The sequence below is a fragment of the Coenobita brevimanus genome, chromosome 103, assembly GCF_032717465.1.
Source record: "Coenobita brevimanus isolate Jiangsu-jjx chromosome 103, ASM3271746v2, whole genome shotgun sequence".
NCBI classification, from domain to species: domain Eukaryota; kingdom Metazoa; phylum Arthropoda; class Malacostraca; order Decapoda; family Coenobitidae; genus Coenobita; species Coenobita brevimanus.
In genome coordinates, this window is record NC_137056.1 from 34,610,405 (window position 1) to 34,637,389 (window position 26,985).

Here is a 26,985-nt window from a genome sequence, read left to right on the forward strand (position 1 = left end):
GTGATGGTCTTTGAGAGAGGTGAATTTAGTGAATGTACAGCGAGGTTGGATGGTGAGGAATTGGAAAATGTGAGTACGTTTAAGTACTTGGGTAGTGTGATGAGTAAGGATGGAGGTTTGGAGGGTGAAGTGCTTGAAAGGGTACAGGAGGGAGGAAAGGTTGCTGTTCCGTGAAAGCTGGAATAAGAAACAGGGAAGTGAGCATGGAAGTGAAAAAGTTACTCCATGACAGTATTGTGATACCAACTCTAACGTATGGAAGTGAAGGTTGGACGTTGCTGGAAGGACACAAGTCAAGAGTGAGAGCATTGGAAATGAGTTATTTAAGAGGAGCCTGTGGAGTCACCATACAACAAGTCGGTGATGGATCTGCTGCCTAGTGCAAATGGCCTACTTGTATTGTTCTCATCAATACAAATTACAGTACAGTAAGAGTAGATACAGTACTACAGGTATTTTGTTTTTCTTATCCCACAGGAACTGTGACACATTGATCCACCTAATCAAGGGCAACATTGGAACTGGGATCCTGGCCATGCCTGATGGTCTTAAGCACTCAGGCCTCTACACTGGCACCATCATCCTTCCCTTCATTGCTACCATTTGTATTCACTGCATGCACATACTGGTAAGAACTAATTTTGGGGGAAGGACAATACAGTATGTTATAGTTCTTGTTCCTGGAGATAGGGAAATGAAAATTCCATGGAGACAGTATCAGTTGTTACTAAATTCAACAAGAGTGGCTTGGTGGTAGGTGATGGTGACCATCATCCTCTTACTTGATTTAGTGCAGCCTACTTCTTCCTTCCTCATTCTCATTGTATGTCTGTGTCTGCCCTCCTCTCTCCTTACTTCTCCCTGTCATTTCTGTCACTTTTTAATACTCGTCTTTCCACTTCAGGGGGCCCTGCACTGAGTGATAAACCTATTGTATTCCTGTAACCCAGGAAACCATTACACAGAGTTGTTAACCCATCGGCACACGAAGATGCAGTTTGTGTTCCTGGTCAAAACACGAAGATGCAAATCGCATTCTAAAGCAGAAAAATATTTGTCAAAACATAAGTTTCCGGCCGATTTGCATCACATTTTAATGTGTCCTAGCAGGCCAGTCTAGCATCCAAAGTAAGCACTGAGCAGCCCCGATGGTCCTGGCATGGGGCAGAACGAATCAGTATTCCACAGTCTCTCACCACCAGCCAGGCGGAAGGGTAGCGCTCCGTCCCTCGTCCCTGTTAACTTCCTCCATTTTCCCTGTTCCACCTGAGGCAGAAGTCATGATTGAAATATCGTTATTGTATAGTGTTTGTGAATATACAGTATTGTGAAGTGATTTGTCCGTGGAACATACATGTAGTGCTCGTAAAGCATTGGCGCCCGTTATCAGCCATTAGGCCGTGGCAGGAGTTGTCTTTGCTATAGTGGGGTTTGTTGCTCTGCATCACCCTGCCCCAAATGATGAGAGTATTTTACCTATGTCGTGAAGCAAGTGTTTATATTGTGTGATAGACATAGTGCCTGGAATCATTGTGTTAGTGATTTATAGCACATGGTTTTGTTTGAAATATACGTTCATAGAGAAATATATTGTGTTCATTGCGTGAGTTATGTCAAACAGTGGAAGAATGAGAGGCGTCCAGTACGCCACACAGCCACGTACTTGAATGAAATGTATTGCGCCGTTCTCAGACAGTGATAGATTATGTATGGTTTTGTGTGAAATATACATATATAATGCAGCGAGTGTTTGTAGAGAAATATATTGTGTGCATTGCCTGAATTATCGTTAACAAAGTGGAAGGATGAGAGGCGTCAAATCCGCCACACAGCCACCTGCCTTGAATGAAATGTTTGCACCATTCTCAGACAGTGATAGATTGCATATGGTTTTGTGTGAAATATACGTATATAGTGCAGCAAGTGTTGGTAGAGGAATACAGTTTACTGATTCATTTGCATAGTGCTAGTCTTGATAAAAGGTGTTTCGTGAACGTGACTGAAATGTAGTTTTATGTGATTTATTCAGAAACTGTGAGGTGCATAAAAAATCTGAAAAAACTATGAGAAAGCCTATGAAATTCTACATAAGCTTATGAAATAAAAACATAACATCTGCGAAAAAACTCCTTCGCTAAAGCATTGGAACAAAAAATCACATCCCTGTAGGTAAGTACTTTTAGTTTTTGGCTATTTTCTAAAAAAATAAAAATCGTATCAAAAAGCCGCTAACACTGTTAGAAAGCTGATGATATTCTCTTTAAAAATATGTAATAGCAATTAGAGGTATGAGGGAAAACATTCGAGCTATGATGTTGGAAAGTGAGATTGATGTTCAAGAATGTTTATTCACCTTGGCCTAATGTACTTCTATTCATACTTTTCTGTGTTCTTTTTTGTGTATTCGCAAGAACAAACATCGGCCAATAAGATGATGTAGTTTTTATGGCAATATATATACAGTCATCCCTTAACATCTGTGTTTTTAACATACATGGTTTTCACAGGTGGATATAACATAAATGGTTTTGAATATCTGCAGGTGGATACAGTACCAGGGCTGGATTCACTAAAGCATTTTATCTCGTTGAACTCTGCTGACACTGTTCACCGGAAATGTAACATTATCCCAGGCACAGTTCATGGCTGTTTTAATGGTGGCATTATCCAGTGAATCAAATATAATACTCTTCCTTTTGGCCTCTTCATTTATTAATGCCATTAATTCATCAGGGGAAAAGTTAGGACGGGCTGGGAGTATTTCTTTTCTTCCATGTTCTCCTTTGCAATCTTGGTAGCGAAGGGCTTTGTTGTGTTTACGAGCTGATAAAAGGGGAAAGCTCCATGATTGGTTGGTCATACCAAAGCTTTGTTTGTAAGAGCCTCCGTCATTGGCTAATCGGAAGTCAGCTGGTAATGGTTGAAACGCCTGATGACCCTCCTCCCATCGCTGAGAATGGGTAAAGTGAAAATTTTAACTGTTATTATAGCTCTTCTTGCCTTATGTATTGTATGTAAAGACACCTTGGTCCCAATTAACGCACATATATGGTGGATATGCGAGCGAGCACTATTTGATATTGCACTAATTGATACACATAGCTTATGGGAAGAATTCATCTGGTGGATGAGTGATGCCAACTTTAGGGGTTAACCTTTTAAACAATGACAGTTACCCTAGTACTGAATAATAGTATACATCCATACACGCACACATGTACACAAACCCTCGATGAGCTGGTCTAAATCGGTTTGCTGCCCTCCCCCCCATCTCTGTTTCATAAATAATACAAGACTATGCACCCAAATCGGACTGAAATCTTACAGTACCCTCGCATCCAGCACGGTAATATTGTCGTGCATGGGTCACGTGTTGGACCAAAAACGTGTTGGACTAACAATAGAGCTTATTGGGAAAAATGAATTATGTCAGCAACCCTCGGAAAAGTCACCCTAAATACCTACCATATACCTATACATATATTGGTACTATTGTAATTATAATAAATGGTACTGTGCTATGAATGATAACTAACCTTTTAGGATAGTGTTGGTGGGCTTCCTGGGAATGGAAGGTGGTATCCAAGGCTGTAGTTAGTCCTACTGGGTCCCCGGAGGATGGCTGCTGGCATCACTAGCGGGTAATGGCTGTTGCTCCTCCTCAACCTCCCTCATAAATCCTTTCGAAATCAAACCTCCCTCATAAATCCTTTGAAATCACACTCAGAATCACTGTCTTCGTCCACAGCCATGGAAGGTCCTGCTTCTGCCTGTCCTAGCCCTGTAATCCTCGGCAAAGTGCATGCTTCTCACACTGTTGCCAGAGCCCCGTCTCGTGACTGTGGAAAGTGATCGCTGTCGCTGACTCAGTAGAGAATAAGGAGAAGCAACTTTGTTTATAAACTGGTACGCACGCCGATGAGAAGGGTTTCAAAACGACTGATATTTATTCTAAAATAATATGTATTCAGTGTCAGGCTAAATGTTCAATGCTGTAGTACGATACATTCTCTGTCGAGTCGGCTGGGTTTTGGTCACACTATTTTCCCCGTCGTATGCTAGGCAGGAATCCATCCAGATGAATTCCAAATGCCCGTGGTATCATCGGCAATTTTACCACGTTACCGTTCCGATTTACCATCGTATCCTCGGCGAACCTGGTATGAAGTGCCGTGTGATAGCCTTCGGCTGCCAGGATCTTGTCTTAAGTTTTTTATTATGATCACGTTGGCTTCATTCATGTCGTAGGCCTTGGCAGTGTCAACTTTCCTCTCCCCTTTCTTCTTCCTCTCGATGCTTTCTAGCTTGGTGGCCTGAGGGAGGTGCCGACGCTTCTTGGGGTTCTCAGAAGCCTTCCTAGGCATCGTGAGCAGGGTAAAATGCAGTAACAAGGGCAGAAAATGCAGCAAGAAAAAAGCACCTTCCAATGCAATTATGCGACTGAGTGGCTCTGTGGCGGAAGAAATGTAAACAAAACATCACGTGACACCAGAAGCGTTTTTAATTGGGCGGCATCACGATCACGTCACGATAGCGGGCGGGGAAGGCTACTTGATCAGAAGTTTTTCATGGGCTATCATCATCATGGGAATGTCCAGTATGACCGTGTTGGACCGAGGGTGATCGTGCTAGAGTGAACTCTGCGGATTTCGCCCACTTCTCGGAGCTCTGTGCGTGTTATGCTAACACACTCGTGTTGCAGTAATTAAATTGTATTAAATAATACTAATTAATTGCTCTCCGTGCTGGACCCGAATCGTGCTGGACTAACGCGTGTTGGACGCGAGGGTACTGCACAAGAGTGACCTAAAGTGTTATATTGTGAATTACTGTGATAAAATGTGATTTAGTGATATCTTACTAACTGATACACATAACTTATGGGAAAAATTCATTTGGTGGATGAGTGACTCCAACTTTAGGGGTTAAACTTTTAAACACAGACAATTACCCTATTACTAAATAATAGTGTACATACATACGCGCACATGTACACCAACCCTCTATGAGCTGGTCTAACCCAGTTTGCTGCCCCTCCCCCCTTCTCTTGTAAATAGTATGAAGCAATGTGCACCCAAATTGCACTGAAATCATATGAGAGTGGCTGACATTGTTATATTAAATCTTAAATTACTGTGATAAAATACAGGTTATTTAGCGGTTGCAAACTGTGTAGCTGTGCTATGAAATGACTCATGACATTATATCAATAAGCTTTATAAAAGTAAGTGGTAATAAAAGTCATTCATGAAGTTTGATAAAGTTTGTAATGATTTTCTTCACAGCGTTACTGTTTCACTAAAGTCTAACGTAAACACTGGAATATCATAACAAAATCATAGGAGACTGGCTAGAAATGTTTTAATTTTATTATTATTGCAATTACTGTGATGAGGTAACGTGGCTGTAACCCTATTTTGTATGGAAGAAATCTTGTGGTTTGGTGGAAATTGCTGCCTCCTTGGGCTATTTCCTGCGTCAGTCAAAACACACCTTGTATTCTCTCAAATCGTTCTCCGTGCTTGGATTGCCTATGGACATGCAGTTTGTTGCAAGCGGTAGTAGAAAGATTGACGTTTGACCAAAAATTTTAGCTCTCAGGATTAATGAAAACTGGGTTAAAACACAAGTTGAAAACACACAATTTTTTTCCTATTTCTCCACAATGAGCACAGTGAGTACATTGTCATCACAGCCGCTGCAGTCAAAGGGTTAAGGTGGGGTCCAGGGGTGTTTGTAACGGGGGGCAGCAGATATCCGCCGATTTTTAGCATACAGTACACGGGTGTCTCTGTAACCTAACCCCCATGGATGTTAAGGGAGCACAGTATGTTTGGTTGGTGATAATAAGACGAGAATACACGTTTTCATAGGCGCACGGGGAGGCTGGCAGGGGGGGGGGGATGAAATCGTGAGCCAGAAAACTTACCGAAAATTACCATGCGCAAAAGGGTTAAAAGTACTCAGCTTCTGTACTGAATTAGAGTGGTAGGTGGGGGCGCTCACCATCCACTCACTCGATGTAGTGCTGCCCTTGAGTGACTGCCCTTTCCATTCTTCCCTATTTCCTTCCTTTTCTGTCTATACTTCATTCTTTGCTCTTTCTTCTGCCTATGGGTGATTTTACACTCTCTCTTCTGTCACTCTTCCCTCTTCCTCTGCCTATGGGTGACTCTACACTGAATGATGAGCCAAATTGTTTCCTGTACACCAGGGAACCATTTACTATGTTGGGTGGTGAAGTGCCTACCCCCACGGAAAGCCCAGGAAGGGGTGTTGCGACACCCACCCCTGGAAGAACCCACAGCCCAACACTCACCCCAGGAGGAGAACACCCACCCCAGGAAGAACCCACAGCCCAACACTCGCCCCAGGAGGAGATCACGGGGAGGCGCATAGGGAGAGCGTGAGGCCCGGGCAAGATGGGCCTAGGTTCCCCACGACCCTGTGCCCCTCTTCCCCTCAACACGGCCACAAGCAGGAATGCCATTCTGGCAGATTACATCGCAGCAGGGCCAGCCCTCGCCAGGATCGGGGTGGGACTTGTCTCCTGACTGTCCCATGCAGCACTGCGGTGATGACCACAACACGCCGGGAAGGAAGAGACAGCCACCGTCTGCTTTTTAGCTGTTGCCCTCTGCAGCACCGTGGTGACAGCCACTGTACGCACAGGGAAGGAAGTGACAGCCACCATCCGCACTTCGGCTGCAGCTGCTTCCAGGAGCAGCACCACGGTGATGGCCACTGCACACACCAGGAATGAAGAGACGACCACGTCCGCACTTTGGCTGCAGCCACTTCTGGGAGCAGCACTGTGGTGATGGACACTGTCCGCACCGGGAAGGAAGTGACAGCCACCGTCCGCACTTCGGCTGACAACCCAGAGGATGGCCGACCTGCGATGACGGCCACTGTACACACCGGGATGGAAGGGACGGCCACTGTACGCCCATCGTCTGCCACCCCTTCGGGGAACAGCACCGTGGTGATGGCCACTGTACGCACCAGTAAGGAAGGGACGGCCACTGTACGCCCTTCATCCACTGCCCTTGTGACTACCCCCTTGGAGGAAGTCCCTGGCTCGACGCACCACCCATCCAGAGGCCGAGTGGGATGCCTTTCTCTCTGTCTCCTCACAGGTGCAGTTCCCCAGAGAAGTTGCAGGAGCTGTGGCGAGAGCCCATCACGAGCCTGCCAATCCATGCCCTGCAGCCAGCATCTGGGTGATGCCCTCAGCTGATGGGCTCCATGAGGAAGGTACACCTCAAGCAGCTTCTGATGGCAGCTTGACCCAGCGGAGACTGCAGCCCCCAGACGCCAAGGGGCACCCGTAGGACTCTGGGGCGTGACCTCCCCAGCCCCGCCAGCAGGCAGTCCTCCTCCAGGAGCAGGCAGAGGCAAGCATGCCTGCTTGACCCATTTGGCCCCAGTCCAGAGGGTTGCCTTCCCCATCAAGGCCCCACTAGGGAAGGGCCTCCCTCCACGCGGACCAGCAGTATGACACCTGCATGACACCTCCCCCAGCAGTAGTCCTGTGCCTCCTACGGGAAGATACACCTGACGAACTACCTCCCACGCCCGGGCGCCACGTGTAAGCAGCCCAGACCCACAGCAGCCCGGGCCAGAGTCAACTAGCCTAATTGTGTCCCCCTTAACCTGTCTGTGTATATTATTAATATTGTATTGTACTGATTGTAAATAAGGTAATATACGCGTAAGGTTGGTCAGCCGAGTTTTTATGCCCTGTTCTTCTTGTGTATTCTAGTTCCAGTCTCGAAAGAGAACCCCGGTTCAGTAGCCAGTGTTCTAAGGACGAGAGGTCGACCTAAAAACCCTAGCATAACACTGGTGGCCAGTGTTGGTTCTTGACCCGATCAGAATACAAAGAGTAGCAAAACTGGGAAGTCTAGCAAAATGGCAGCCAAACCTCATATTCAGTTAACAAAGTTTGATCCCGAGCAGTATGATATCAATGTATACCTGTCCATGGTTAAGCCTTTACTGGACGTAGGCTTTGACAGTGACAGGGAGAAAATAGCTGTCACCCTGCCGCACCTGGGCAAGGCAGTATCAGGTATTGACTCTAAGATCGTCCCAGAATTAACATGGGTGCAGTTCACCCAAATCATGACGCAGGCAGTCACACCATCTTTGGGGAAAGTCGTAGCTCTGTCACAGCTTGACACCCTCGCCTACGACAGCAGTCTGGATGACACACTCATCCAGGCCAGGTGACTCATCACTGCCGCCCACCTTGGACCAACGCAGCCACCCAGGAGCAACACACATTTAACACATTGTTGAGGATCCTCCCCAGCACCATAAGGGATCACTTCACTGTATACGACCCTTCAGGAGACCTCAGCATGGATGTACAGCTCTTGCAGCGCTTCCTAACTGCCCGCTTCACCCGCCAGCACATCAGCACAGTAAGCAAGCTCCCCACTCAGAGAACAGCTCAACACCAGAAGCCACGGACGGCCTTCACCCGCCCAACCCCTTCAATAACACCCTCCATACCCAGGGCATACCCTACCAAGAGACACCCTAATCCCAAGGAAAACCTGAATCTGATATCCATCATCCCTTGGGAATTCACCACCTACAGCTGCAGTTGCCCTCTCCACGACATCCATGAGCAGGTAAAGACTGCCTGGTGCAGGACAACCATCCAAGGGTGCCGCAAAGTCTCCACCGAAGACGACACCCCACCCACCTACTACGCCGACCCCGGGGAAATGGACCCTGAGGAGGAAGACTCCACAACAGCTGGATTTTTAGGTCTGCCCCTGCACCTCCCCACGGTGGTGGGGGCCATCTATCAGAAATAACGCCCCCCCATCTACGACAAGATGAAGCTGAACGGGGTAAAAGCAAGGCTACTGGTTGACATGGGAGTGGCCAGATCTTCCCTCTACACCCACTTCTATTCCTGCCACACCGTGGCCTTTGGCCTGCTTCTCCCCACCTCAGCTCGCCTCTTAGACATGGGGGATGGCCTCCCGCCAATACATGGGGGATGGCCTCCCGCCAATACATGGGGGAACCCGGGCCCTACGAACCTATACTCACCAGCAAGTATCCACCAAACACAAGTTTATCATCTTTGACTCAGTCTGCCATGCCTATGATGGCTACTTGGAGTTGGACCTTCTACAGAAGCTGCACACCAGCGTCAGCTGCCACAAACGGCATCTCCAGTTACAGAAGCCTGCAGACCCCCTGTCCCACCCACTCTGCACGTGTACACCATCCCCTTCACCTGCACCCCCCACCATGTCCTCCACCCTGCCCCCACCCCCCCTTGCACACCCCACTTCTCCCCACCCCACCTTCCACACAACCATTGCGTCCGCCCTGACCATCCCCCCCCCCCCAACACGAGGCCTGGCTACACCTGAACACACTTACTGGAACCTCTGTCGTGTTCTCCCCAAGCCTACCACCCGGGGCCTTCTTCTCCTGGCTACTCTCATCCACCCTCCTTCCCCCCGACCTCGGTGCAGTACGCATCGCTAATCCCTCCACCACCCCCCTCACCCTATCCATACTGTAGGGTTAGTGGTTGGAGAAGTGGAGGAGGCCGAGCCTAGTGAAAACCCCCCCTTCCCATGCCACCCTACCCCCCCCTACCTGAATACATTTTGCCTCAGCAAGCTAACAGCCTCTGACAATTCCTCCTGGACTTCCAAGACCTATTTTTGTCAGAACCAGCGGACATCAGCCACACCACGCACCTGGGCATGGATTCCACACCGCAGGACCACCTATTCGTCAACCATCATGGCTGAAAAACCCCAAACAACGGGCTGAGGAAGACCGGCAGGTCCAGGAAATGGTCAATGCCGGTGTCATCTCTCCCTCCACCAGACCATGGTCCTCACCCGTTGTCCTGGTCAAAAAGAAAGACGGCACCATGCGCTTCTGTGTGGACTTCAGATGACTCAATGACATGACCACCAAGGAAGCCACCCCTGTACCCAGGATAGACGACTCCCTTGACTCCTTATATGGGGCATCCTGGTTCTCCACCTTAGATCTACTGTTGGGATATTGGCAAGTCCTCGTCCACCCTGAGGACCAAGGAAAAACGGCTTTTTCCACCAGTAATGGTAAACACTACGAGTTTAATATCCTCCCATTTGGACTCTGCAACTCCCCCGCCACGTTCTCCCGACTGATGGAGTCAGTCCTCGGCGGCCTTATCTGGGAAATATGCCTGGTGTACCTGGATGATGTGATCATTTTCAGCCGGACATGGGCTGACCACCTCCAGTGCCTCAAGCACTTCTTCCTGCACATCCACCAGGCGGAACTTAAACCATCCAAGTGTGTCCTGGCTGAGCTGTCCGTCTCCTTCCTGGGCCACATCATCTCAGCGGAAGGCATATCTCCCAACCCCGACAAACTGCGGGCCATTGCAGACCTCCCCCTACCAAGAGGTGTCCATGATGTGTGCGCCTTCTTGGGCTCACATCCTACTACCGGTATTTCATCAAGGGTTACGCCAACATTGCGAAACCCCTCCACGACCTGACTAACAAGGGCAAGCCATTCATCTGGACCGATGACCGAATCACTGCCTTCCACACCCTCAAAACTAAACTCATCACCGCCCTGGTCGTCACATTACCTGACTACACCCTGCCCTTTCACCTTTTCACTGACCTGTCCCTAGTGGCGATCGGCACTGGCCTAGTCCAGGTCCAAGAGGGATGAGAACACATAATCACCTTGCCAGCCACACCCTCAACCAAGCTGAGAAGAATTATGCCACCGCCAAACGTGAATGTCTGGGCATTGTACGGGCCGTGGAGCATTTCCGAGCCTATCACTCTGGCACTCGCGTCACTGTCATCACGAACCACCAGTCCCTCCAGTGGCTGCAACAATCCAACACCCACAATGCCCAACTGATCAGGTGGAGAGAGACCCTCGAGGAGTGTGATTTTGAAATCGCTTACAGAGCCGGGAATCTACACACCAATGCAGATGCCTTGTCCCACCTACCAATCAATTCCATCAACACCACCCCAACCTCATACAACAAGGGCAAAATAAGGAACACCCCCACTGGATACCACCCCAGGTGTTCTCCAAGCACCACAGGCATGACGATCACCTGTTCACTCAAGCCGGGCACGTATTCCTCGACCCGGACACCACCCTCGACACAATGACCCACCTACCTTCCAACAATGGAATCCATCTCGGCACGAAAAAACTTTTACAAGTGTTCAACGACATCTACTGAATGCTCGGCCCCTCCAACCTGGCCAAACAAAATCCAAGCCTGCTGGATCTGCACACTAGGCAAAGACATCACCTGCACACCTGGACCGTCGGGAAGGATCACCACCCACAAACCATGGCAACTACTGTACTGTATTGTCCTTGGACATAGTCGGGCCCCTACCACCCAAAGCCGGCTACAAATACATCATAACATTTGTGGACATCTATTCGAAATTCCTCATTGCCTCTCTGGCCAAGGAGCACCACGCCATGGCCGTTGCCGAAGCACTGATCTGCCACACCTTCCCATACTTAGGTATTCCCCAAGCCATTCACTCAGACAACACCCCAGAATTTACAAGATCTGAATGGAACTCGCCACCATTTCGGTTACCAGTTCTCCCATTCCTCCCCCTACTGGTTCCAAGGGAACGGAGTGTGTGGACAGAGCCACCGTACCCTTCTCAGTCAAGTACGGGCTTGAATACAGGAAACAGACAACGAGGATTGGCTGGCTCTTGTTAAATTTATACACTGGGGTATGAACACCTGCCCAAGAGACGATGGAGTCACCCCCCCACAAACGGGTGTTTGGAGAAACCCCCCCTCCTCCTACCCCTCCTACACCACCTCCAACTGCCCCCCCACCATCCCCGACATCCGACCCCCTTCACCACCTCAAGAGATGACTGCACCACCTGCAAAAGCATCAAGACTTACAGCCGGATGTCACAGCACCCAACCCCTACAAGACAGGGGACTTGGTAGTAGTAGCATGCCTACCGGTCCCAGGCAAAGTCTCGCCACGATTTGAGGGGCCCTACACCATCATCAACATCTCCATCCCCTATCAAGTCACTGTCCAGCACCACGGTGCCAAACGTACATATCAAAACCATCACGTGTGACTTTCGTGCCCCTACAGACAACACCCACCTACACTGCACCCACTCCACCCCCCACCACACCACCCTGCTGCCACCTGCCACCCCAGAACACTCCTCTGACTCATACGCTTGCTACTGTACATCTTCCTCCTCCTCCTCACTTTCACCTACCTTCCCCCCCTGTCCACCACCACCTCCCCCACACCACCTTCCCCACACTCCACACCACCCGCACGTGCCCCCGATGCATCACCGGTGAACCTCCCGCTGCCACACCTCCACCACCTGACGTGGGACAATCCCCTGGGAGACCCCCACCCACCCCCCGTCACCTCACCATGTCACCGACACCACACAACACCCACCACCGCCCCTACACCCACCAAATTTTCCCCCCCACACACCCACTCCCCAACCACCTCCGATACCAAACCACACACCAGCCCCTCACCCACCACTGCCACCACAACTTCACACACTCTACCACCTAGACAACCTACTGCCCACACCCTGCCAGTACACCACGTGGACCCACCACATCATCACCTGCCACCACCCCTATTCCCACAGAATCTCCCCACGCACCAACCCCGCACCCACCACCACCCCACATACTCCACCACCAGGACGCTCAGCCACTCACCCACGACAAACCAATGCACTACGTGTCCCCACTACCTCACCACCTGTGCCTGTCCTCACCAGCACCACAACCAGATCCGGCCGCCTCTCCCGCCCACCAGCCAGGTATGCAGTCACACCTTCACCCACACCCCCAACATTACCACAACCAGTGCTGGGCAGGTGCACAAACACTTGCGGAAAGCGCAATTGTGCACCGTTGCGCTCCAGTGAATATTGTTTGCGCATTGCGCATCCCACGAGACCACGCACAATATTGCGCTTTCGCACATGACAAGGCAGGTGCGCACCTGTCCTGTGGCAGTCCAAGGGACATGTGGTCTTGGGAGCTTCCCGTATGTCTGGACAAGGGATGGGAGCGACTCGGGCGGGTCGTGAGGGTTCTGATGGGGGGAGGCGGGAGGGACAGAGGGTAGTAGCATTTCTTAAAATGCTTCAACAGAGATGATGTATTTTAATTTTTTAAATTATTACTTTAGTAAATAATAATAAATTAAAAATACATTATTTATTATGAGTAGCATATCCAATTCCTTACAAAAATCATTAAAATATAATATTTTTTAATGATTTTTGTAAGGAATTACAGATGCTATTGCATATCTGTATTGAATTATTAAATAAAACGTCTTTCAAAAATGCAGATAAAAGTAAAACTGGCAACATCACAGCCTTTGTTTCCCTGTCCCTCCACTTCGCAGTCCCTGCTCACTCCTCTGTTTGAACTTCCACGAGTGAAAAAGTTACTACATGACAGTATAGTGATATCAGCTCTAATGTATGGAAGTGAAGCTTTGCCCTTGTTGGAGGGACAGAAGTCAAGAGTGAGAGCTGTGGAAGTAAATGAGTTATTTGAGAGTAGCCTGTGGAGTTAGTACATGGAAAGACAGACTGACAAATGAGGAAGTGAAGGATCGTTGTGGTGTGGATGTGGATGTGATAGGATGCGTTAAAATGTTAGGAGAAACATATTGAGGTGCTTTGATCATATGGAGAGAATGGAGAGTGAGAGACTAATGAGGAGAGTGTATGTGAGGTGGAGGGGGAGAGAGGGAAGGGGAGGTCAAGGATGAGATGGAGGGATGGAGTGAAGTATATGAGAGAGGGGGGTGTGAGCTTGGAGCAGGGCAGTGAAATGGCGGGGGACTGGGTGGCATGGAGGCGATTTGTTGCTTGTTTGTGGCCTGTGGCCACCCCTTACAGAATTAAGGTATCTGACAATAGACTGATAGATAGAATAATAATATAGTAAATATGCTAATTCATTTAAAAATCTCAGTATTTTACAGTAATTCCCACAAATATATGCAAATGGTTTGCACTAGCACTTAGCGACATTGCACGAACTAGATATTAGATTGCGCACTTGCGCAAATTACAAATAATAGAAAATAATAATAAGAAATAAAAGTAAGTAAGTGTGTATGCTATTTTATTTAAATATCTCAATATTTTACAGTAATTCTCACTAATATATGCAAATTATTTGCGCTTGCGCTTTGTAACATTGCACAAGCTAAATATTTGTCAGATTGCGCACTTGCGCAAGGTAGTGTACTGTGGATTGCCCATTGCGCTTGCGCAAGGTCCTTCTTCGTTTACACTGCCCACCACTGACCACAACAAACCCCACCACACCCAACACAGCCCCCATCACACTGAGAATACACCAGGCACAATGGAAATTTCCACAAACCCAATCCTCCAAGGAGAGTATTTGCACCTGCCCTAGGAACTCCCATAAAACCCCGGTCACCTCACCTGTCACCAGGATTCAGCCGGGAGAACTCAACCACTCACCACCACCGGAGATGAAAGTACGACGCATCACCTGGATCCCTGCCCAGGGACAACGCCACCGGATCCGGGGGACACCTCAATTACTCTGCCTCCTCCTGCAGACACCACACACCTCCACCCTCCACATCACCTGTGCTCCGCATCAGGATCCCAACCCACTCACCCACCACTGGACCACTCTCCTCCGTCACCTCACACCATCACATCGAACCACCACCTCAGACACATACCACCTCCAGCCATGGGGATGTGACTTTCTCCCCACTGACGGTGGTGAAGCGCCCACCTCCATGGGAAACCCAGGGAGGAATGTCGCAACACCCACACCAGGAGGGACGCATGGCCCAACACCCACCCCAGGACGAGACCACAGGGAGGTGCATAGGGAGTGTGTGCAAGGCCCGGGCGAGACGGGCCTAGGTTCCCATGACCCTGCGCCCCTCTTCCCCTTAACACAGCCACCAGCAGGAACGCTGTCCCAGCAGACTACATCGCAGCCGGGCCAGCCCTCGCCAGGATTGGGGTGGGACTTGTCCTAGTTCAGTCCCAAGCAGCACCACAATGATAGCCACTGTACGCACTAGGAAGGAAGAGACGGCCACTGTCTGCTTTTCAGCTGTTGCCCCCTGCAGCACCACGGTGATGTCTACTGTATGCACTGGGAAGGAAGTGACAGCCACCGTCCGCACTTCAGCTGCAGCTGCTCCTGGAAGCAGCACCATGGTGACGGCCACTGTCCACACTGGGAAGGAAGTGACGGCCACCATCCCCACTTCGGCTGACAACCCAGAGAAAGGCAGATCCGCGGTGGCGGCCACTGTACACACCAGGAAGGAAGGGATAGCCACTGTACGCCTTTTGTCTGCCACCTCCTTAGGGAACAGCACCGTGGTGCCGGCCATTGCACGCACCGGGAAGGAATGGACAGCCACTGTACGCCCTTTGTCCACTGCCCTTGTGACTCTCCTCTTGGAGGAAGTCCCTGGCTCGGCCCACCACCCATCCAGAGGCCTAGCGGGATGCCTTTCTCTTTCTCCCCACAGGTGCAGTTCCCCAGAGGAGTTGCAGCTGGAGGAGCTGTGGCAATCATGAGCCTGGGGATCTGTGCCCTGCAGCCAGCACCTTGGCGATGCCCTCAGCTGACGGGCTGCACAAGGAAGGGATGCAGCAGGCAGCTCCTTACGGCAGCTCGACCCAGCGGAGACTGCAGCTCCCAGATGCCCAGGGGCACCCGTAGGACTCTGGGGCGTGACCTCCTCAGTCTCGCCAGCAGGCAGTCCTCCTCCAGGAGCAGGCAGAGGCAAGCATGCCTGCTTGACCCATTCGGCCTCAGTCCAGAGGGCCGCCTTCCCCATTGAGGCCCCATTAGGGAAGGGCCTCCCTCCATGCCGACCAGCAGCCCAACCCAGACGATGCTGCCCCCAGCAGTAGTCCCGTGCCTCCTGCAGGAAAATACACCTGATGAGCTACATCCCATGCCTGGGCACCACCTGTAAGCAGCCCAGACCCACAGCAGCCCGGGCCAGAGTCAACTAGCCTAATTGTGTCCCCCTTAACCTGTCTGTGTATATTATTAATATTGCACTGTACTGATTGTAACTAAGGTAATATACATGTGAGGTTGGTCACCCTAGTTTTTATGCCCTGTTCCTTTTGTTGTGCATTTTAGTTCCGATCTCGAAAGAGAACCCCAGTTCAGTAGCTAGTGTTCTAAGGATGAGAGGTCGACCTAAGAACACCTGGCATAACAGGTGGTAACCATATAACCAAATTATGGTGCCTGTTGGTTTAGTGGGCAGTTACGGCGCTCCAATCAGATTAAGCCTGTGCAGGTTTATTTCCAAGGGATGGTTGGGGTTTATTGCTCACGTAATGCCACTCAGGGATGAGTGAAGCTGGTCTCTCTCATCTTGACTGTCAGGACCAACTTGCCTAGTCCTGGGCTCCTACACTCCTCATGGGGCAACACATGCTTAGATGATGATGATGATGATGATGATGATGATTACATTTAGAAAATTTTACACATATCAAAGTAAAAGTATCGTGAGATGAATGTACTCAAGTAAAAGTACTAAAGTGTAGATTCATTCATAAAGTACACAAGTACTGAAAGTATAAAAAGTAACCACTGACTTCTCAGCCAACTTCATCCCATAAAGTAATTAATTACTTGGTGCCAAAAATGTGACATTGTCAGAAGTGTAGAGGTTGAATAATAAGAAAGCATCAGGTGTTGATGAGGTATATGTAGAGATGATTAAGAGTATAAATAGGGCTTTGAAATGATAGCTGGAAATATGTAGGAAAGAATGGATGACTGCTTTTGTACCAGTAGCATGGAGATGGTTGTGATTATGCTTGGTACAGAAATGGAGGTCTATTTGTCTATCTATTGCCAGACGCCTTAATCCCGTAAGGAGTGGCCACAAACAAATCGCCTCCATGTCGCCCTGTCCCCTGCCATTTCACTGCCTTGCTCCCAACTCACACACCCCTCTTTCATGTACCTCTCCACTCCATCCCTCCATCTCATCCTTGGCCTCCCCCTCCCTCTCCCCCTCTCCACCTCAGTCACATACACTCTCCTCATCAGTCTTTCACTCTGCATCCTCTCCACATGGCCAAACCACCTATTAGCAGTGGTGGTTGTGGTAGTGCTGGTGTTAATTTTTATTTTATTAACATTCATAACAATGAAGTTTATCTTTAGCAAGTTTGCTTCCATGAGTGAAAATTCCCAGACTTAAGCTGTTTCCTCTATTAGACTACAGTAAATCCTCGTTTTTCGCTGCTTGGATGTTCCGCCAAAACCTCGCGAACCATGAAACGTCGAAGTGTGAAGCTAAGAATCAACAGGAAAAACAGAGGAGCGTTCCAGTAGGACACGTACCTACCCTATCAGAAAGTACTATAACACCAAACAGGCCCTACCCAAAATTAAATGATGAGTGTTTGCTAGTGCTAAAACAGCATAACACAATAAACATGTGCCTGAAAAGACATTAAAACTGTTATAACGAGCTGTAACACCAATACTCCTTAACAGATATAAAGTGAAGACTGGCTTGAGTGGCAAGTGAAGGTGTGTTGGGAGTGGATGGGCTAGTACCCGATATCACTAACCAAGGAAAAGCTGCCACTTTTCACCAGATTATTTAATTATCGACATCAAAGCAGGTCAACTAAACCCCGGTCATTTTATGTGCCCTCTTTGTCACTAACAGGATGGGAGAAATTATAACAACATTATTTTATTCAATACTGCAAGGAAGAGTGGCTGTAATATACTGTAGTCAAACAGAATCAAAAATTGGTGGGCTGAGTCTGCCATCTTGGTATTGAGACAGCTATTATTCTTTCCTTTCTTAAATATCGATAAGCTTAATTTTACATCCATTTCAGGTATTTGTCCATCAAAACAAAAATAAATAGTGTTACGAGAAAAATGTAACGATTCTTGAAGAAATAGTAGCACGACACGGCTTAGGATCATACATTATGATCACAAACAATAAAAAACTCACGTGTTCCTACTGCCCCGCTGGACCTGCTGTGTATTCACGACACGGCTGAAGATCATACGTTACGATCATAAACAATAACAAACTCGTATGTCTACTGCCCCGCTGGACCTGGTGTATAAAGATCATGGAAAACTGTTGCATAGAAAAATGGACAGTGTCTAGACAGAGCATCAGTATGCATCATCATCTGCCGAATGTCGGCTGCCAGCTGGTAGGGTAGAAGTGCGGGGAAACTAGCAATGTGTGAAACAACTCCGAAACTTTTTTCTTGCATGAAAAATGAGGCGTTGAAGTAAAATGCGTCGAACTACGAGGATTTACTGTATTAAACAGCTATTCTACTCATGAATTAGCTTAGCAGTCATGGTAAATAAAAAAAAGTAAGAGACAAACAGAACTTAAATTATGATAACTGCATATCACAGCATGTGAGTCATCTAAGACAGCAATGCCAGATGTGAGTAAGAAATGATGCTGTGATTCCATTAGGCTCCAGCTGCTTCAGGGTACAAGTACTGGATGTGAACAGACTCAAATACTTCAGGAGTTTTCACACATTTATCGATGCTTAATATTCACAACTATTTTCCTGTTCCAGAGTCTCAGTGATGTTCCAAAATTGTAATGTAAATATATTTGCACTATATTGTACTTTTAATATTGTTGTTCTTATTTTTATTATTCTTTTTATTATTATTATTTTTATTTTTTCAAACCATCTTGCTACTTTCAGGAGCATCCTTGCAACCTTCATTTGAGTCATGACCATGGGTTTGGGAACCACCGATCTAAGATTTGTTCAGTCATAGTATCTCCCCCCTATTAATTTTCTCCTCTGCATGGTTATTATCTGTCGCATCCAACTCCACTAAAGTAGGACTCATTATGCTCCTCTTTTGTTTACCTAAATAATTTTTCCACATTACAATCATACCTCCTAACCTGTCCCTACTTACAACCCTATACAGTATCCTTCTGTGTTGTAGTACTGCAGTTTTAACATGTATACTGTAATTCTTACTTTCAGGTGAAATGCGCCCATGAACTAAAGGAACGTTTAGGTGTGAGTGGGCTGGATTATGCCGAGGTTGGTTACCATGCGTTCTCCACTGGCCCTACTCCACTCAGACGCTTTGCTTCGGTTACCCGTGCTGTCCTTAATGCTTTCCTCACAATTACACAACTTGGATTCTGTTGTGTATATGTTGTGTTCATAGCAGCAAATGTGAAGCAGGTGAGATTGTTTTCTGAGTCATGTTTTTGCAAATTCTCCCAAAGTCACATTTCAGGAGAGCAGGAAGGATTTGAATTATAGATGTTTTTCTAATATACAGTAAAATCTCGATATAACAGCCTTCAGTAGACCAGAATTCGCTTTTATTGGAATCGAGGAACTACCAAACTAAATTCTTATTTATATATCGGAAAAAGTCCGATAAAGCCAGAAGCAGTCCAGACTGCCTGACCACTTCAGCTTTGTTCACCATGTTAAGGTAAATAAAAGACATGTTTATCAGTGTTCAGTACAGTATTGCTCTGTATGTTATACCATATGATTATTGTAATGAATGTATAATTACAGTACAATACTGCAATTGTAGTGAAAACAGTTTAAAAACTGTTGGTGCGAGCCAGACTAATGTTTGATATATTGGAAAAAGTCCAGTTCAGGGGGAGGTTCGGATGTCGCTTTTATTGGAATTTTGCTTTTTTTGGAATGGCTTGGGCCCCAATTATTCCGTTATAATGAGGTTCTACTCTACTTAGGTACTCATAGCGTGATAAGTAATGTACCAGTACGCTAAGTAATGTACTAGTACGGTCTGTGATCTACAGTAGACTTTTGTGTGGTCAAAACGGGCAAAAATCAAGTAATTAGTGATGACCGCTGCGTGCTGGAATGGTCAGGAACACAGCTTGATGGAGACTCTCTCCTACTTGCGGCCTCTTCGGTTGCATTTGTTATTTCAAGTGGCCAAGTTAAGAGTGGTAGCATGCTAAACTGACGGGGTCAGTCTCCAACTCGGCCAACCTAAGCCCGACCTTTGCAATTTCCCAAAATGCTCCTGGGTTACATATTAACAATCTACAAGGTAAACTCTCTACCATCAGTTCTCACGGGTTATACAAACAATAATGTTCGAGTGGGAGGAAATGTGTATTAACAAGACCAAAGAAAAAAAAGGTAGAAATCTTCCCGTCTACTAGCCTTAAAGAATAATCCTGAATCAGTTGGCATGTTATTCAACAAACATATTTCCCTAATATCAAATTCCACAAAACTTAGCTCCCTTGTCCCAGGTCCAGTCCAATGTAGCTCTCCATAATCGTCCGTCTGAGAATATACAGTAATCCCCTCACTATCCGGATGCCCACTTTCCGAACATCCCCACTTACCTGATATTTTGGTCCCGGGATCCAATATTCCCTAAATGGGCAAAAAATTGCAAAAAATTCGAAAAAAATCCAACTTTTTTCTCCCCGTAATTTCAACTTGGCGCGCGTGGCGTGGACCAGCTGTATTTTGGTGTGTAGTTCCGCTGCCGTCTGCTAGAGCGCCCCTGCATCCTCCCGAGCACTTACCGCCCGCCTCTTGTTGTGAGTGCATGCTCGTGATCATGGCTGCCCACGTGCCCGCTTTTGTGGTGGTGCCCTACCTGCCGCAGGCTCTGCTGCTGCTCTCCTGCCTCTTCTTTGTGTGTGTGATGATGGCCCCGCCGCCTGAGAAGAGGAGGAGAGTGGTTTTGACTCTGGAGAAGAAGAGGGAGATATTGGACAAGGTGGACGTGGGATGGTCAACCTCACGCATCCTTCGTGAATTCAACCTGGCCCGATCTACTTTGTTTGATATGAAGAGATCCCGCGACAAACTCATGCAGTACTCGGCTGACTTCTCGTCGAAAAGCAAACGCAACTTGGAGAGGAAGATGATGTTTACTCCCCGGTATGCAGAAGTCGACCGCTCCATGTTGATTTGGTATCGACAGCAGTGCTGCTGGTGTGCTGGTGTGTGGCACAGAGCTGAAGGCTGCTGCTGAGAAGTTCGCAAGGCTTCACGACGCCCCAGACTTCAAGGCATCTGAGGGTTGGCTCATCGCGTTCAAGTTACAACGTGGCCTTACCAACCGTAAGGCCAATGGCGAAGCTTTGGACGCCAACGAGGATGGAGTAGAGGAGTTTCGGCACAAGTTGAAGCGCGTGATCGACAGGGAGGGCCTCACTCTCGGTCAAGTCTACAACGCTGACAAAACTGGTTTATTCTATCACACTTTGCCAACGAACACTCTAGCTGAGGAGACGGAGAAGTGAATACCTGGCAGCAAGCTTGCCAAGCAACGGATATCTGCTTTGTGTTGTGCCAATGCTAACTGCATGCACCACCTTGGGCCGTTATTGTTGGCCGTGCAAAGCAGCCTCGGTGTCTTCGTGGGTGATTGATGTCCTTCCTGTCATTTGGTACCATTCTTTGAAGGCATGGTTCACTGCCCATATCTTCAAAGACTGGTTCCACCGGCATTTCGTCAAGGAGGTCGTCCATTACCAGATGGAGAAACTGGGAATCCCACGCGACCAGGTAAAGGCCCTCCTCCTCGACAATGCACCTGCTTACCCGTGCGACAAGGACTTGGTGGCTGAGAATGGCCGCATTAGGTGCATGTTTCTGCCGCCTAATACGACTGCTCTCATCCAACCAATGGACCAAGGAGTGATCGTGGCAACGAAGAGGCTGTACCGACGGAAATTCCTGGATGAGGTGATGGTTGTTCTCAAGGATGAGGACGAGCACAGGGAGGGACGAGACACGCGAGGCCAGCGGACTTTGGAAAACCTTCGCTGCTACAACATCAAGTCTGCACTCTACAACTGGGCCAGTGCATGGAAGTCCCTGTCAAGACTCTAGAAAATGGTTGGTCTTGTCTGCTTCTCGGAACAGATGTGGAGCACGATTTCCTAGGTTTTGACGTGAATGACTTCCATGCATGTCTACGTGCGTATGGCGACAATGTTGATGTGGATGAAGTGCGTGAGTGGTTAGATGACATCGAGGGCGATCCTGGGTATCTGACCATGTCTGATATCGAGATCGCGTCTTCAGTTGCAGGTATCAGTACCCAGCTTGAAGATTCCAACGAGGACGGCGACGATGATGCGGACTCCTCTGAGCGTGACACTACTCCAGCCATCCCCAAGCTGGGCGCACTCCGGGAACGTGTAGAGTTCATTCTCGATTGCCTGGAACACCCGGACTGCGATAGGGAGATGGGGCCCTTGGGACTTGTGGAGGAAGTGCGCGCTTTCAGGCAGCGCATCATTAATCGCCAAAATCATCGTTCCTTGCGTCAATCAACGATTGACAGCTTTTTCAGACCCGTGACCCCCGTTGTGCCCAGCCCTGGCCCCACTTCATTGCCTCCCCAAGACAGGCCCTCATCCTCCGAGCCACAGCCCAGCACATCAGGCATAGTGGAGTCACCACTGGATGTGAGTTTGCGCCTGTCTTCAAAGTCGTCTGCAGTGGGTAGTCCATCACCAAGACCCAGCGACGCACCCGTAGGCCACCTGCATCAGCTAGTCTCAGACTCTGACAGTGATTAAACGGCAAGAATTCTCCACTAGACCACACGGGAATTTACAGTGTTGTGCAGTGAAGAAAACAGTGCATAGTTTTAAGAAATTAGAATTGTGAGTGCAAAGACTAAAGTGCAAAGTGCAACACTGATTTTATTGATGTTCAGTGGAGCGCAAATTAGACTAGAGTGTATAATGTTAAGAAAATGAATTTATGAGTGCAAAGACTTAAGTGCAGCACTTATTTCATTAAGGTGGAATAGAGTGCAAGTAAGACTAGAGTGCTCAGTGTTAAGGGAATGGAATTCTGAGTGCAGATGACTAAGTTCAATGCAAGACTTCATGTACAGTGTACAGCAGGTGCTTCAGGTACTCCTTTTTACTGTCAGAGTCTGAGATGAGGCGGGTTATTCATCGAGATGGCCAGGGACTTGTTGTAAGTACCCAGAATGTTTCATATTGTACTGTATTTTCCATACTTACCTCTAAAACCTCATTTCACTCTTTTATGTCCCTTATTGGTGTGAATAGGGTCTTGGGTGCTATGCATGTGCAGCAGGGAGGTGTTTTTCTGAGTTAGGCTAGGTTAGGGTCCATAAGTACCAGTCCAGGAGCCAGAGACTTGTAAGTACCCAGAATGTTAAATATTGTATAAACTCACCTCTAAAACCTCACTCTCTGGTTCTTTTGCATTTATTTCAGTCTTATATGTCCCTTATTGGTGTGATTTGGTCTTAAATAGGTGCTTTGCATGTCCAGAGGGAGTTGTATAGGTATTTTTCTGAGTTAGGGTCCATAAGTACAAGTCCAGGAGGCTGGGGCCCACTATCCGGACGGGACCACTTTCCAGACATGCCTTTGGCTCTATTACATCGGATAGTGGAGTGATTACTCTAGTTCACTGGTCCGGTCTTCTAATATTCTTGACATTGACTTCCAAACTGGGACCTTGACCTCCAAAATGGGACTTTGACCTCCACACTTGGACTCTGACTCCCCCACTGGGACCTTGACTCCCTCATTGGGACCCGCTAGAAATTAATATGTACAATGCATAACTACTCTCCCTAATGCAAGTAATCCCTTCAGGTAATCAAGAAAGTCTCATAATGAAGAAACATGAATTACAACACTTGGCATATCAGTTAGAAACAGAAAAACACATGGCACTACAGACACATAGGTCTGCTCAAAATAATATTGTACATATTGTAGGGATAACATAGAAGAAAAGTACAGTAACCTCTCAACTAACACAAGTTTAAAAAACACATTTTCGTTTTAACACGAGCAAATATTTAAGGAGATGTGTTTAACTAACAAGGGTTTCTCGATTTAACGGGACTTTACACGTAGGTGATGGTTTCATATTAGCCGTGCGCGCCTTGGACAGTCCTGAGCTGATAGACCGTGTGTGGCAGTTTATGCATAAATACAATTTTTTATTTGTCTGTTACTTAAACTGGTTTTATTCAAACTATACTATTTGAAAATGAAGTTTGGCCCCATTCTGAGCAATTTGGCTCATTTTCGGACAAAATTTGGCCAGGAAAGTGATGGCATATCTAAATTGTTACAGCTTGATGCTGCAGAACAGAAAGAAGAAAACCACTAAGACCAAGATAGAGCAGTTCTTTATGAAGAAGACAGAAAACTTTAAAGAGTTATCTTCATTACCAGTAGCACGGGAGTCAGAGGAAGAGGAAGAGGAATGACAGCAGAACGAGAAGGGACAACAAATTTAGGGTGGGGAGCGGTGGGCGGTGGGATAGCGGGGTAAGGAGGGACAGCAGCAGACGACGAGTGGTGCATAGATGAAGTGAGACTGTGTGTTGTTATTGTTTGTGACCTACTTACTGTAATGAAAATGTTGCTTTTACTCTAGTGTTTTATGACCTACTAATGCACTAATAATGTTGAGGAATTTTCACAGTGCCTCGAATGAAGCAGAATTGAAAGAAAATCCACGTAAAAAACGAAAACAGTATGTATTTGGGGAGAAGTATACAACACTTTGGCCTAACTAGGGCTCAAATGTTGTTTATTTCTCCCCAAATATACTGTTTTTGTTTTTTAAATGGATTTTCCTTCAAATTAATATTGTTGCTTTTAAGTTTAGAGTAGCATAGCTCCCCAAATGGGTAGACTTTCCCAGAGTCCAGGAACGTAACCCCCAATATCATCATTGTTTCTTATGGGAAAATTATGTTTAAAAAACACGTTTTTAACTAACTCGATCTCTCCAGGAACCTAACCCTCGCGTTATTTGAGAGGTTGCTGTACTGTAACAAGTAAGCATGAATTACCCTACTTTAATCATGAAAAACATCATTGAGTTGATATCATTGTGCATTACAAAGCAACTACGTGAACATTAGCTCACAACTAACATAACCCTAATAAGTACTGAATTGCAAAGTCATCCCAACACATTAATAAATAATTTACAATCCCAAGGCAGCTGATATTTGGCCTGCAAAAATCACCCATTTATTTGAGGTTCAGACAGAACTCTGCTTCTTAGCTACATTCTCATATTCCATTTACATACTAAATAATAATATAAAGTACGGTACACAAATATATGGGAATACCTCACTATCCAGCTCACAGAATACAAGAGTGGTGAGCGGGACTCAGGACTCGCTCTTCCAGTGAGGCCAATGTCGTTACGCTCGTGATCAGACACAACACTTCCTGGGTGACGACAACACTTGATACTAACCCGAGTCCATTTCTGTACAGTAAGACCTCACTATAATGGACTAATTGGGGCCCAGACCATTCCGAAAAATGCGAAATTCCGATAAAAGTTACATCAGGACTTCCCCCTGCTAAACTGGGCTTTTTCCGATATATCAGACATTAGTCCAGATCACATGAACGGTTTTTAAACTGTTTTGACTACCACTGCGGTACTGTACTGTGTTATAACTTCACTACATTGATCAAGTGGTATAATATATATAATAATACTGTACTGTACACTGATAAACATGTATTTTATTTACCTTATTGAGGTGAACATAGCTGAAGTGGCCAGACAGTCTAGACTGCTACTGGCTTTATTGAACTTTTTCCGATGTATGAGAATTTAATCTGGTAGCTCCTCAAGTCAGATGAAAGCGAATTCCGGTCTATTGAAGTTTGTTATATGGAGGTTTTACTGTATTTTCGTCACTATTATAACTCATGGGTATCACTTATTCCTGCATCAGCATATCAAACATCAATATTATCAAATTACTTACAGAATTCCTTGAAGGGGGACGGGAGGGAGGATGACGACAGTACCGACCATCTGTCGCATTTCATGGTCGGTGAGCAAGTGACACGACAGTCTTGCGTGGTGGAAAAGTGGGGGGGAGGGAGGATGACGACTTACACAATTTAAAATTTTCATTACTATAGACTCGTGATAGACTCAAGGTGATGCCCTTCCCCTTACAATTGATTACCCCCCCCCAAAAATGACATTCCCTAGTTACAATAATCACACTCCACAACCTCTCTCAATACACTTGCATCGAAAAATAAAAAAAAAAACACTAAAAATCATCATGCATCACACCACTTTGCGCATGCGTACGTGATGCTGGATTACGTGACCATAGGCACATATTCCTACCTGCTCGAGATGTTATTGTTATAAAGAGACTCAGTACTGTACTAATAAATTACAGTAGAAAAAAATGACTTAGCAACTAGATAACTTAATCTATATTCTGATCACGTTCACATGGAAACAGCTATACCCTGGCCACACTCTCTCACTAAACGAAACTTTTGGTCATAAAATGAACCAGGTACAACTCATTATCACTTCCGGGCACTACAGTAAGGTTGGAGAAGATGGAGATGGAAGTTTAGGGGATGAAGTACTTGAAAGGTTTCAGCAGAGAAAAGAGGTTGCTGGGTACAGTGATAAGAAATAGAGGACGTGAGCATGGAAATAAAAAACACCTGCATGGGAGTTTGGAGAGTGTGTAAGAAACAGAATCTAAAGGTGAATTTAGAGAGGAGTATAGTTGTGGTCTTCGACAGAAGTGAAGTCAGTGAATGTACAGTGAGGCTGGATGAGAAGGAAATGGAAAATGTGAGTGCATTGAAGTACTTGGGTGGTGTGATGAGTTAGGATGGATGTTTAGAGGGTGAAGTGCTTGACAGGGTGCAACAAGGAAGAAAAGTTGCTGGTTCCTTGAAAGCAGTGATAAGAAACAGGGAAGAGAGCATGGAAGCGAAAAAGTTACAACATGACAGTATTGTGATACCAACTCTAAAGTATGGAAGTGAAACTTGGATCTTGTTGGAGGTACAGAAGTCAA

At 47.0% G+C, this 26,985-nt stretch overlaps 1 protein-coding gene across 1 annotated transcript in view; it reads left to right on the forward strand.

Annotated features, from left to right (window-relative positions):
* Window positions 1-26,985, forward strand: part of LOC145415746 (proton-coupled amino acid transporter-like protein acs) — a 174,184-nt gene that overhangs the window by 15,670 nt on the left and 131,529 nt on the right. Inside the window, exons 3-4 of the mRNA XM_080284981.1 lie at window positions 478-628; window positions 19,119-19,325. Of these exons, the coding sequence (XP_080141107.1) occupies window positions 478-628; window positions 19,119-19,325 (358 nt within the window). The remainder of the gene's footprint in view (window positions 1-477; window positions 629-19,118; window positions 19,326-26,985) is intronic.